The sequence below is a fragment of the Lepisma saccharinum genome, chromosome 5 (assembly GCF_977018435.1).
Source record: "Lepisma saccharinum chromosome 5, izLepSacc3.1, whole genome shotgun sequence".
NCBI classification, from domain to species: domain Eukaryota; kingdom Metazoa; phylum Arthropoda; class Insecta; order Zygentoma; family Lepismatidae; genus Lepisma; species Lepisma saccharinum.
The window spans coordinates 71,649,999-71,663,893 of NC_139233.1; the positions used below are offsets into that span (position 1 = coordinate 71,649,999).

Genomic DNA, 13,895 nt, shown 5'->3' on the forward strand with positions numbered 1-13,895 from the left:
ACACAACGTGCGTCCTGCCGGGTTAACAATTGCAAAAAAACAACTTGCAAGCAGAACAAATACGTCTCGATTCTCCATAGAGGCACACAGTGGTTGGGATAACACTTTAAACTGTAACCCCGTCTCGAATAACCTATTTGAACATATAAGTAGTATAAAAGTGTATGTTTCGCGCCATACTTTGTAGGTATCCCCTATTTCTATGCATTTAACCTCAGTCGTATCATATTATGACGATTTTTTGTGGATTTTATGGCGTTCGACAACGTTCCAGTACAATTTTCACCTCGACTAGGTTTTCTCCACCCCATGCTTTGTAGGTATGCCACGATCTAACGATATAACTTAACCTATAATTTTTTTACGACCTTTTACGGGCTAAGTTAACCTGCAAGTGTTGTTTTTGAATACGTATTTTTTTCTTACAATCCTACGTGATGTAACTTAACCTACATTTTTTTTATTACGATCGTTCACGAGTAATTGGAAACAGTATGAGCTTTGACCTACTTGTGTAGTAGGTGAAACGGTAGGAGCTTTGACCTACTTTTGCAGTAGTATAAATTGATTGTTTCAAAGTAATCATAAGTAAGAAGGGCCCTCAGAGTAATCTTCTACGACGTACTTTTTTTTATTTTTCACGTCCTCGATGGCCCCACGGAGTAATCTTCTACGATTTACTATTTTTTACATTACGTTCGAACCTCCAAACAATCATAAAAAACGTTTTGGTGGAAAAAAATCACAGATTTAAATCACTTTAAATAATTTACAGAATAATGTATGTACATCAGGATTTTGTAGATATTAGAATCACTTTTGGTGAAAGTAAATTCATTTCATAATCATTTAATAGTGTTTGTTAGGCTCTAAGAAAGGAAAAGAAACAAAATATATGTACTGATGAGATGAAGCTCATATGAAAAGAAATGTAAACTGTAGACAGATTTAAATTCCAATTTAAAATTCAATATTTTTTATAGGCAAAAATAGCAAACATTTTGTGTAGAATGATATACAAAATACTAATCATGTTAAATCATAAATAGTGTATCTTTAGGCTGTAAATAAAAATGGCAGCTGATATTTTGCAAACCATCATTAAAGCATTGCCAAAATTCAGCTACAGAGGCTTTAAAATATGTTAAGTTACAATTATAGAGTACATCCAGAATGTTTTATTTTCACTGGAAGAAAAGTTAGTGAAATTATGTCACACACTCAAGAAACATTTCCATGATAGGTTCGTAGTATCAGAAACAGAAAAATGTATATTTGCGTGTAATTTTTAATTTGCTTTAACCATTGGAATACAATTTTTAATTTGAAATTTTGACCTAGGAATACAAATATTTTTCACTTTATTTTTCCTTTTGCACATACACATGCGATCATGGAAATTGTGAGAAAATGCCATGTCCACAGCCACAGGGTTTCAAGAATAGTTCAGACCTCCCCGATGGTCCAGTGGTAGCATCATTGCCTTGTAATCAAGGGGTACCAGGTTCGATACCCGGTGGAGGCACAAGTGGTTCGGATCCCACTTTAAACTGTAGGTCCAGTCCCGATTAGCCTTACTGTGCATAAAGTGGACTTAAAACACCAATTCAATCAATCAATCAAAAATAAAGAATAGTTCAGTTATGTCTGTTAAACCATAAAACACTGTTCACAAGACACTTATGTTCAAGAAGTTTTTTTTTTCTGTATGGTACAACATGAAACACGTGTCCACATGTAGGGCAACCCTGCATTTGCTACATTCAAAGCAGGATTCTCCTTGGTGTCCTCTATAGTAGCAGACCTTAAATCTTCTAGATGGTGCTACCATCTTGTCAGTTGGTGGTATTTTCATTAGAAAATTACCCCACATTCTACCTTGAAGCCTTAGGGGGATTCTCTGCTTTGCTGGATCGTCCATGGGTTGCATACTCAGGTAGGATAACATTCTTCAGGATTTGCTCTGCCAGGTTGAGCCGGAACTTCGTGAATCTCATTCTCTTGGTTGTTGGATCTAGCATGTGATGAATGACACTTGCATTTAGCATTGCCATGCCTAACATATAAAAATATATATTTTCATATCCCTTTACATATCTTCTCGTAAGCAGATATGAGGCCAGACGTTGATCATGTCTATCAACTCCACCCATCCCTTGGTTATAGTCAATGATGCAATTAAGTTTCAGCTTAGTCTTTTGGTTTATGTTTATTTCCATATAGTCTGGTCTTTCACGGATGGTTGACAAGACGTGGACAGGTTTCTTGTCAATCCATTTCACAGCAAGAATATTATTTGCTGATGCAAATGTCAATTCCCCTTTCTTCAATGCGGTATCGTTGAATAACTGTGATATGTTTTTCCTTGTGGTCTAACAGTTCCAACAGCATGGGTGTTCTTTTCCAACAAATCTTCGAATAAATTGGGAGAGCTGTACCAATTATCCAAGTATAGAGTTCTCCATTCCTCAAGCAACATTTCACACATTTCCAGGACCACTTTCTCACTTGCTGGAGTTTTGGTAGTATCTTGAACATATTCTCCCTTTTTGCCTGTGTAAATTTTGAATTTGTAATAGGCATTGTCAGATGAACATACTTTGTATATTTTAACTCCAAATCGTGCCCTCGTTGAAGGGTTATACTGCACATAGGAAAGCCTTCCTCTAAATTTCATTAGACTTTCATCTATACAGACATTTTTGCCTGGAACATATACTCCTTGAAATCAATCAAGCAGCAGAGTGATAACTGGCCTAACTTTTCAAAGTTTGTCTTGTTGGGTATCTGGGGAATTGGTAGTAAAATGAAGATATCGCGAGATAGATTTGAACCCCCTGAAAGGCATTGTCTCCACAAAAATTGGTGTTTCTATTATTTTCCTCTTTGACCAATTATCCTGCATGGTGGGTTTCAGTGTTTGAGACATGAGGATACAGAGAGCGAAGTGGGCTTTCATTTCATCTACAGATACAGGAAACCAACGTTCTTCATTGTATGTTTTTTTACTGGCTGGATCTGCTTCAATTTCCGAAATTAGTTTGGCTGCATATAAGTTAGTTTCCCTAACCACTGAGTCCCAAAATTGAGTTGTCGTGAACTGCCCCAACACTTGAACCTCTGAAGGATTTTGTCCCAAAGATTGGCGAATTGTAGCTTCTATTTCACCACTAAGATTGCAAGCACCAACACGGCAGCTATTACTCACATTATCCCAGTTTTAATTTAGTTACAAAATATGCCTCTGATGATTGCCATGCTTGCAGATCATCCACTTGGAGAACCAGTCATTTATATTTCTCGCTACAATAGGCCTACCTGTTGCTACAGCATTTGATTGTGATGCTTTGTTGCCTTCATCTTGTACCTCTTCTTCACTACTATCATCACTGGTAGTTTCCATCTGCCATTCTGAATCTTCATCAAATACAATAACCAAGAAATTGCGAATTTTTTGAGTTGCGACTTCATAAGGATCAGGCATTTTGCTTCACTGTCTGACGATTAATGTATACCGTCTGCACGATGCCATCTGCACTCAAAAGAAAAAAAGAAACAGCTTCTGCCACATATTGACAAAGTGCTTGAACTATTACGAGCACAGCCGATGATGGGTGTACCCGTCATTGCATCTTAATGCATGTTAACACAATGACGGGTGTACCAGTCATTGTACTCTAATGGGTTAATCAAACTATTCAAATATTTTACAGAGCTGATAACTACAAGAAGCCTTTCTGTAATAAAACATTTCTACATGATGGTGCCAAAAACCATACCAGCAATTTTAAGTTTGTTTTTTAAAAAAAAAAATAAAAAAATTGATATAAAATGGATTTCTGCTATTCACAATTTTGAATAAAAGAATCAGATTACATTCAGACTCACCATGTCGCTTATAAACCCATACATATTCATGATCTACAAGGTGATTGTTTCTTTCGGCGGACCAATCTGAGTAGACTATCTAAAAGATACATGTGTAACAAAAATAAAATCATCACAAAGGAAGGCTATCATTAGAAAGATAAATGCATTAACAAAATTAACACAGGCATTGCTGATAATTACGGGGATATGGCCTATTGCCAAAATAAGTAGAGAGCTGCCAAATACTGGTTAAAGGAAGACCAAGAAAAGAGAGTTTACGAAGTAATTGGCAGATATGCGCCTGCCATTGCAGAATTAAACTCAGAGATCATCCAGGAGTGGAAGGAAGAATGGACTAACAGCCCCCAGGGCAGAAGACTTTATCACTTCTTCCTATGTACTAGGGTGGTTCAGAAAGTCCTGCCAGTTTCTCTTTAGAAAAAAGGTTGCAAACACGTTAAAAAACACATTTAGTCATTTTTCTACATAGTCATCACACGATTCAGGTATTTGTATATCACACGACGAGATTTTGCATGTCTTTGTCATAGTAGCCTGCCACCAGTCCACTGAACCAGTTTTTGACAGCTTTCTGGAGTTCGTTCCACAAATTTTCCTGTAGCTTAAATGATTGGTGACAATATGATACAGGACCATGCGAGAAGCCTCAGGGAAGGGCTCCATAATGTCAAGCATGAAGTATTTCTTGTTCTTTATGAAGTCATCAATTCTCTGCTGTAAGTTCTCTGTAATGACAGATGGACACCCAGACTGCTCTTAATTGTGAACATTTGGTACAAACGCCTAACCAATGATTCATCCAATATGCTCTCACTACACACAGCTGAACTCTTGACAATAAAACTCACTGGGACGAACATTCTGTGCATTAAGAAATTCACCGCACTTCAGACTCAGTGTTAACTTCAATGACAGAGTGCTTTCATTGACCTCTCCAATGACGAATAGAAGCATTATCATTTACAGTAAATAGTCAATCAGATTGCGTTTCCAAATTCCTCAGCACACAAAATAACTTTATGTTTAAGTGCTGCATCATAACATGAGTAATGCTTCTGTTTCTCCACTTTTAATGCCCGTTTAACGTTTATTTTACAAAAGCTGGCTCACTGACCACCTCTTTACATTCAAATGCATTCGACCTAGACTTAATTTTATCGTGCTTATAATCATACTGTTATCATAATCAACTCTAATTTTAGTGTACTAATTAAGACCAATGCTAATTGGTTTAAACTTAAATTATACAATACCACAGATACATAAACTTTTTTTTTTTCTGTTGGTAACAGACAATTGTGGGGTGAATGACAGTTTCCATTGTAAGATGTGTACAGTCCTCTTATTAAGTACACTTCCACACTGGGAATCTCAATTGACTTGGTGTTTTTAAGTCCACTTTATGCACAGTAAGACTAATTGGGACTGGAACTACAGTTTAAAGTGGGATCTGAACCACTATGTACCTCCACGGGGTATCGAACCCGGGACCCCTTGATTACAAGGCAACGATGCTATGATTGCACCATCGGTGAGACCCACTGGGAATCTCAAGAAGAATAAAACCAAACTGCTGCATCCAACTTCAGAATGATCATTCTTGTCAAGTTGGATGGTGAAAGCTATTTGTAACATTGCAACAAAACTGAATGTGTTCAGAAAAATCTACTAGTTTTTGGTTTTAAGATATTTTGGAGTTATTTCAACACTTTATGCTTGTGTACCAGGTTCATGAAATGGGCGTTCTTTTTTTAGTGTTGCTTGATCAATTTCATCATATCGTCTTCTTCCTTGTGATTAGCCAAGTGGCAGAAAAGTGACACTAAATAACAAAAAATCACAATCAGAAGAGAAGTGTATGGAGTGGTTGCAGAGCGTCGTTAAGTTTTACTGCATGTTGAAGGAAAATAGCTGGTTGTTGGGGTTGAACATCCACAACTAGTTTTAATTCTTATAAGGCATTCAGAGCATTCCCCTCATGTACAAGCTGAAGTGAAGTGTACAGAACTGAACCTGTCACTCACAGGTTAGTTCCAGTTTCATTTCCCTTAAATAAATTTGCAAGTCTGCGCTGAACTGGCTATTACAAGGGATTTCCTCTTGAATAGTCCCTTCACACAAGGCCTATGAATGGTGTTACTCGGAATATTTGTGGCGCCATCTGCAGAGAATTTTGCATTCATATGCCAGATTCTATAGTAAAATATACAAAGTGTCACTTGGTGGATCCACTGAGTGGCATAAAGCAAATATCATACTACAGAATGTAGTGTATGTTTACAATATGTCACATGCAATGACCCTACGGAAAGGGATCCTGAGGAGGAATATAGACCTGTTCAGTCATTTAAATACTCATTTCAAACAGTCCCCAACAGCTTGTGATTGCACTTGTCTGGGCTGTCACACACCAAGTCCAAGGAAGATTTTGCAGGGAAGTGACAAGTGATGCCTCTCCACAAACTGGACACACACCCGACTAACCTCACCAGCCTAGATAAAGCATTCATTAGGCATGCAATGAACAAACCAGTGCCAGGACTACTATGCACCATGCAGAAAAACTGACCAGATCAGAATGACACACAGAACTTTGATGTGAAAAATTGAAATTGCTTCTTAAGTTTTGATTTCAGGTGACATGTTCGTTACTTCAATGTGAAATCTTCCAAGTTCTTATTAGCTGACAAAATTAATAAGTACTTTACAAGATAATGTAGAAATTTCAGTGTAAAATGAAGTCTCAACCAGGACTCAAACCCGAGCCCTGAACAAGCATGCATTTTCCACTGAAATTTCCATGTACTACATCTCCTGTTTGCCAGATAGGAGATACCAACCTACCAATCATAGCATCTTTCAAGCTGCAGCAGATCCACTGATATTGATGTGTTTTAATGAATTGGATGCAGGCAAACTCAAAATAACTTCAAGGAAATTATTTTTCACTGATTATTTATTTTATTTTCCACAAAATAAAAGACAATGAAACTTCCTGTGAGCTTAGAATACATGTAACACTCAAATTACGGTGGCACAGGCATTTTTTAAACTATCTGAAACAGAATATTATACTTCCTTCTATGTTTTTGTAAAACTGAATACACTGCTATTGATCTATTAATTGAACACTGATTACAACTGTGAATAGAAAGTAAACAATCACAACAACACACTGATCTGCACACAATGGCAGAATTATTATGGAATCAGCTTGTAAAAGAGAAACTTGTGAAAATCAAAGTACATTACACAACTATTTTCACCATGGTGTAGGCTTCATAAATGCCTTGTTTCTTTCCTTCATTTCCTCTTTTTTCTGTGATTTTACTTTATTTAAAAACTTCTCCATTTCATCAATGCTGTTTTCCGGCAACTCCCCTTTCTCTCTTTTTTCTTCATCCACAGGAGAATCTTTTTCTTTTTCTGTCCACTTGCTTTCACCCCTATAATCAGAGTCTGCATCCCGCGAGCCAGTGAATTCACCCTCCTCTTCGTCCACTTCTTCACCTTCACTCAGAGAGCGACTACGTCTAGTCTTCCTTTCTTCCACCTCTTTCTCCTTGCTACTACTATCTGCAATGTACTTATTTATCTTCTCCTTTGCCTCATCTACCTTCCTCATTGTTTCATCTTCTTCTTTGCTATAACTTCTACGATCATCACTGTCCCGGGACCTAGATCTTGACCTGTATCTTCTGTGGTAATCTCTGTCACGGTAACCACCTGGCTTATAATTGAAGAATCTTCTTCCACCACGGCCCCTACCCCTATTCTGGTATCTGCCTCTACCTTGTTGCATTCTCATAAAATTTCTATTCCTATTATTATAGCCCCGTGGATTCTTGAAATTCCCTTGAAAACGGGGTCGGTAATATGTTCCACGCTGCCTTGGGTATCTGTTTTGGAACTTATTATGCCTGTAATCATACTTCCGTCTATCACCTGACCTACTACGGCTTCTCCGGTAATCTGACATACGAGACCGACTCCGGCTGTATCGGTCATATGACCGAGAACGGCTCCTGTGGCGGTCGTAAGACCTCGAGCGAGAGTGACTTCGAGACCTTGACCCTGAACTTCTGTATCTTCCGTAAGACCTTGATCTTGATCTGCTACCATACTTGCCATATGATCCAGACCTTGAACGACTCCTACGTCTGTCTCTATCATAGGATCGTGATTTCGATCTGCTTCTGCGCTTACCATACGACCTTGATCGTGAAGTGGAGTCTGAGGATGCAGAGCGTCCACGATTTCGTTGACGTTCACGATCTCGACTGTACCTTTCACGAGAATGCGAACGGCTATGTGATGATGCATGTGAAGATTTCTCTTTAGATGGGGACTTCTTTTTCCTTCCTGAATTTGAACTGTCGCTGTCGCTATCTGTTTTGGGCCCCTTCGCATCAATCTTCCCACCAGCGGCTTTTGCCTGTGGAGATGACAACTGAGGTTTCAATGTATTGGTTAATGCCTCTTCCATTTGATCCTCATCTTTCTTATCCATTCGTGATCCAATACGATAGCCACCTTGAAACTTTTCATAGAACTGCTTTGTCTTGCTCACGCTATCATCATGGTTCTCATCGAGGGTATCTTTCCTACCTGATTTTTCAGAACCCATTTTCTCAGACATGTCACGTTCTCGACCAACAGATTTTCTTGAATATTTTTCATCAGAATCTTGAGATTTTCTCTTTCTACGATCCTCGTCATCTTCCCCTTCCTCACTACTATTATCATGTGGCTCATCTTTGATAAATATGTATCTCTTTTCCTCCATTTCCTCCCATGGTTCCTTATCTCTCTCCAATTTCTCTTTTCTTTTTAGCCTGAAATAAAAATCAATCAATCAATCCAAAGTTTGTACATGAAAAACTGAACTTTGAAGTTGGTGGTAGGGGAATAATGTTTGTATTTTTGACACAAAAATCACTGGTTTCGCTGCATGAAACAGCTAATGGCTAATTACAACTTACGAATTTGAAAAATCTGGATCAAACAGGGATCAAGCCATGATTTTTTTATACACTACATCTTCAAAATATTTTAGGCCTTTTATATTATCATTATAAGTACAGTAACCTGCAACTGTTACGTGTCTTGTGCAACTCTACAGCAATGGCAAAACTTGATATGAAAAATTGCTCCAAGTTTGCTGATAGCCGTAAAATTAGGCAACACACATAAAGACAATTATTTCTCTTGTAGTCTGCGGTTGTTACAAGCATAAAAACACAGTTATTGTTGTGATGTTTCAGGAGATCACACGCATCCTTCATCACACCTTTATTTTTAGACTAATTAAAGAATCACAAGAAATCGCAATTAAAGAGTCACAACGAAAACTGTGTTTTTATGCTTGTAAGAACTGCAGACTACTAAAGATAATTCTACAATGCAAGCAATGCGTACATACAAGAAAAATTACACATAACACATTGCAGAGAAGAAATTTAAAGATCTTAGTGTCCCATTCTTGTTGCAGGTAACTGTATACAATCAAATATTGGAAAATGAAAGCATTATGTTCTTTTAAGAAATAATGAGAGAATAATTGTGAATGTTAGAAATAAAACATAACCTTAGGAAAGTTTCAAGGATTCTTGTTGGGAAACCAAACTCACGACAAAAATGGAAGGATAATAATGATATGGGGAACTACAGAAATTGGCAAGAATGGCCAGGTCTGGATTGACTTTGCACACACAGGGACAAATGGATGGATGTGTTGCTGCAGCAACAAACTTTCCAGTTTAAGAATGCCACAGAGTAGGACTGAGTCGATACCAACTCTCTGATACTGGCCAATACTTTTCTGGAATTAAGGTTATCTCATGGAGCCTGCGAAAATGCCAATTGGCTTTTTTGTGGGGTCTAATTATCCTGTGAACTGTGTAAAATGAGTAATTATAATTAATTGTGCACCAATATTTTGTGACATAACTGCATTTTATAATTAAATGACAGATATTCATAAAGATATATATTTTCTTATGGATATTTTGAAGCAAAACTTTAGTTGATTGATGGGTATACGTAGAGGCATGCATATTTAGTTTTTGACTAAAAAACAAAATGTGAAATAACACACTGTAATGTTATGTTTCTGAAAGGTGTGAGGTGCATTTTCCTACCATGTTTTGACACGAAATAATGCAAAATGAACTGCAAAATGCGAAATAAAGACTCAAACACAAAATTTAGAGTTTATTTACCGACTTGACACTTTCTGACATCAGAATTATTCTGAGAGTTATGCAATTCACTGAAAATTGATCAATTCTGCAGTAAATATTTCAAAAGCAAAACTAGACCCCTTTCAGGGTGGCTACAAACAAGCAGAAATGAAATTCCCTGACTTTTCCAGGTTTTCCAGGACAAAATTTACATTTTTCCCTGACAATAACAAACTAAAATAAATCGATGTTTTTGCAAATGGAAATAATAAACTCATACAGATCCAGGTATGGATTTGTTAAGTACCAATATTATTTTCTATGAAATTGACTGAATTTCTCTATTCTCTATGATTTGAATTCAAACTGCAAAATAGTGAACTTGGAAAATTATTACAATTCACAAGCTAGGGAAGGATTACGGAATTATGTCATACGCAGTAAGTTTAAAATAAAATACTTGATTATTTTTAAAGTTACGACTCAATGAATAAAGCAAACAACTTAACTCTTGCATATAAGTGAAACAATTGAATCGAACAAAATAAAGTGTCATATTTCCTTACATTATCAATGGGATTTCTGCTTCAGTACAGTATATCCAAGTGAAGTACTGTGAAACTGACAACATGCAGTTATACCACTAATGCTGTCGAAAAGGGTATGTAGGTATTAGACATTTAACGCAAAGAATGTATAGAATTGCATTGTATAGGTACCTGATTTAGCTAACCATACATTAAAACAGGAACACTCTAATAATAAAAGCTTCTGAAAGTTCATATACGAGGGGCATCCTGAAAAAAGCTCCAATGGTGCCTATACGCAGCACTGGTGGTCAGAGATAGATACACACCCATGCGGGCAGGAAGAAGTGGCATGTAGCAGTAATCTGGTACAGTTGCAATGCAACCGTTTTAGGACAGTTCTAGGTTAAAGCTTGCAGCTGTCATACTGTCTCCCACCAAGCCTAGCCTACAATCCGCACTCAGAATTTGGCAGAGCCACAAGCAATTGTGTGAGGTGTGCAGACCGGACGTCGTGTATGGTCAGACGATGGTGCAGACAATTCACGGAAGGCCATGGGCATACAAAATTTAGTGCCATGCTACGACAAATGCCAGAACAACGGTGGTGATTATGCCGAAAATTAGGTTAAGACTCACTGTTACTAATGCAATAAATTACAACTGATATTCATGTTTTATTTATGCCTAATCGGTAGGGACCTTGATATTTTGTTATTTGTTTTCAAATTGGTGTATTTTCTTATTTTTTTATTTTTTACTATACGGTGTTATTTTTCTCAAAATTCACATTTTCATTTTAGCGCATTTTCTGGCAAATATCTGAAATTATTCCTTCATGGTGTTTTTAAACTACTGTTTCAAATTGTAAGTCACATGGCTTACGCCTCTTCGTGAGAGTACTTTTTGGAAAGTTATTTTCCATACCCCTTTCTTTAATTTTAAGGTAAGGATTTTAGATAATGGAATTTCCCCCATATATACTGAAGGGTGCATAATGACCATAAGTAGCGACGCACCCAAAAAATTAAAATCAATCAATCTCACGTGACAGATACCGATATATAATGGCACCAAAAAATTGGCATTATCTTTTTTTGACTTCTCAGTATTAAGTTTCCCAAAATTCGCTTTTTGGTTTTAGGACATTTATCTGACAAATATACCAAAACTTAATACTCCATTGCGCTTTCAAACGATTATTTTAAATTGTAGATCACATGGTCTACGTATTTTCGTGACAGTTTGATATGTTGGAACAGATTTTTGAGGAAGTAAAAGTAAAGTGCTCCCCTGCACTTTTCCATGAAGGTGTATAAGGGTGTGGAGTTAGGGCCCCACACTTTCTTGATCACGGCTAAAGGTGGGGGTGATGTGATAAGCACCACGCTCCTGGCTACCTTTATCCCACAAAGTTTCATCAACGTACCAGCTTCATATGATGCTGGGTGGGTGCCGGAGCAGTTTGAATAGGCGGAAGACATCCCGGTTCTCTCCCGCAGGGGATCGACCCCGGGTCTCTTGCATAGTAGTCAGATGACCTAACGACTGAGCTCCATTATTACTCGCTTGACAAATGCCGATGGAGCGCACTTAGCTTGGTAATTCAAAACATATCTCGTGCGACAAATACGAGGATGTGGATCCCGTGAGACAGTAGATACGCACTTGATCTCCTGTTAGAACCCTGCCACTTTTCTCTGTGATGCAAATGGTTTTGATAGAAGTTGAAAAAATCCTGGGAAATACATTATTTAATGTGGCTGTCGGAATTATTCCATCTACGTATAACTCTATAGTTTACTCTTGAGTAAAATGGTGGAAAACTTGCATGTTCTATGTACACAAACAGGCCTAGAAAAGACAAGAATGTTGGATTTCATGGAAATTTTTCGTTGTTTTAGGTCACTTCTTTAAAAAAAAATCGCTAAAAACGCCAACAATTCACATTTTATGACAAATTCGCATTATTTCGATATTTAGAAAGGGCGAAAAATGTGTCCAGACATCACTACACATTCCTAAACATAACTTCGCTGCAATTACCATTTTTCACGGTTTTGGCGTTTGCGAAAAATCAATCGGAAATTACTTTCTGGCCACCCCTCGTATAAATCAGTAGATGGAAATTGAAAATTTAGTAGGGCCGGCAGAAAAAAGTCAATTCTTGAAGAAAGTGATTTGCTTTTATGATTGAATGATTCGAGTAAATATGATATTAAAATATTTACATATTTATTATTAGTATTTTATTTCATAATATTGGACATTAACCTTACTCAGGGAGAGATTAATGACCATCTCTCATGAGTTTAAACAGACAGGACAGAGAATGGTGTTAATTACATTGCAATACTAGTGTTGCAGTAAATTTGAGGTTGGGAGCATGCACTTGCCAATTTTTATAACGTTCACCAATGCAGATTTATGTTTCACTTTTTCGTGATAGTATTCAATATATGTATATCCCGTTAGGTTGAATCTCTCTTGATATCTAAGAATAGTGCAATGTCAATGTAAACGTATGTTAACTTACATGTTAACTTGTGCGAAACCAGTAATACGTCAGGATGATGAAAGAAAACCTTTGTAAGCACTGCTACATTAAATGAGGTGAAGTGAGCCAGAAGAGCAATAAAATTCCAGCAGCATATTTGCAGTCTAAAGCTCTTCTTGTTTATGCATACGATTTTTGTTGGATGTTGCAGTCCGAAGACATCGAACAAAAATCATAAGAGTCCCATGCATTCAATTTCTGTCACATGTTGTAGTGAGATACTTTGTCGGATGGCGATATTCGACAAAAATCAGGTGTATCAATGGAACCTATTTGTTTCCATGTTCCTTCAGTTTGCCCAACAAAATGCCTTACTACGACGTCCGACAACTATCGGACGGTGCCACCCGTTCCCATCCCCTCCATATGTTGACAGTTCTGTCTCCTTACTACTCTCCCATACGGACAAGAAAAAATGATAATTCAATGCATTTTCCACGTAATATTTAGAGGCTTAACCTTTACTCCCTCGATGATATTATATGATATCATCCGAGTGAGGTTGTTCTGACCCGATGAAACCATATGGTATCATGGTGCAGATTACGACATGAATGTGCTTTTTGGACACTCATACTCTTCTGTTTGGGTTGAAACTCTGACACAGGTCAGGAGCAAGCCTGGGTAAATTCATATTGATGATCAACCTCCCTCTCCGCAACATATCCATGACACATTTCCGAATAGTTTCACATTTTGGCTCATTATTCAACTTGTATGGCACCCAGGAACATGAAA

At 37.4% G+C, this 13,895-nt stretch overlaps 1 protein-coding gene across 5 annotated transcripts in view; it reads right to left on the reverse strand.

Annotated features, from left to right (window-relative positions):
• Positions 1-6,829: 6,829 nt before the first annotated feature.
• LOC145987872 (uncharacterized) overlaps positions 6,830-13,895 on the reverse strand; it is an 87,738-nt gene continuing 80,672 nt past the window's right edge. For all 5 annotated transcript variants that reach the window (XM_083122640.1, XM_083122639.1, XM_083122641.1 and 2 more), the window contains one exon: positions 6,830-8,726. In XM_083122640.1, the coding sequence (XP_082978766.1) occupies positions 7,154-8,726 (1,573 nt within the window). In that variant the 3' untranslated portion in view covers positions 6,830-7,153. The remainder of the gene's footprint in view (positions 8,727-13,895) is intronic.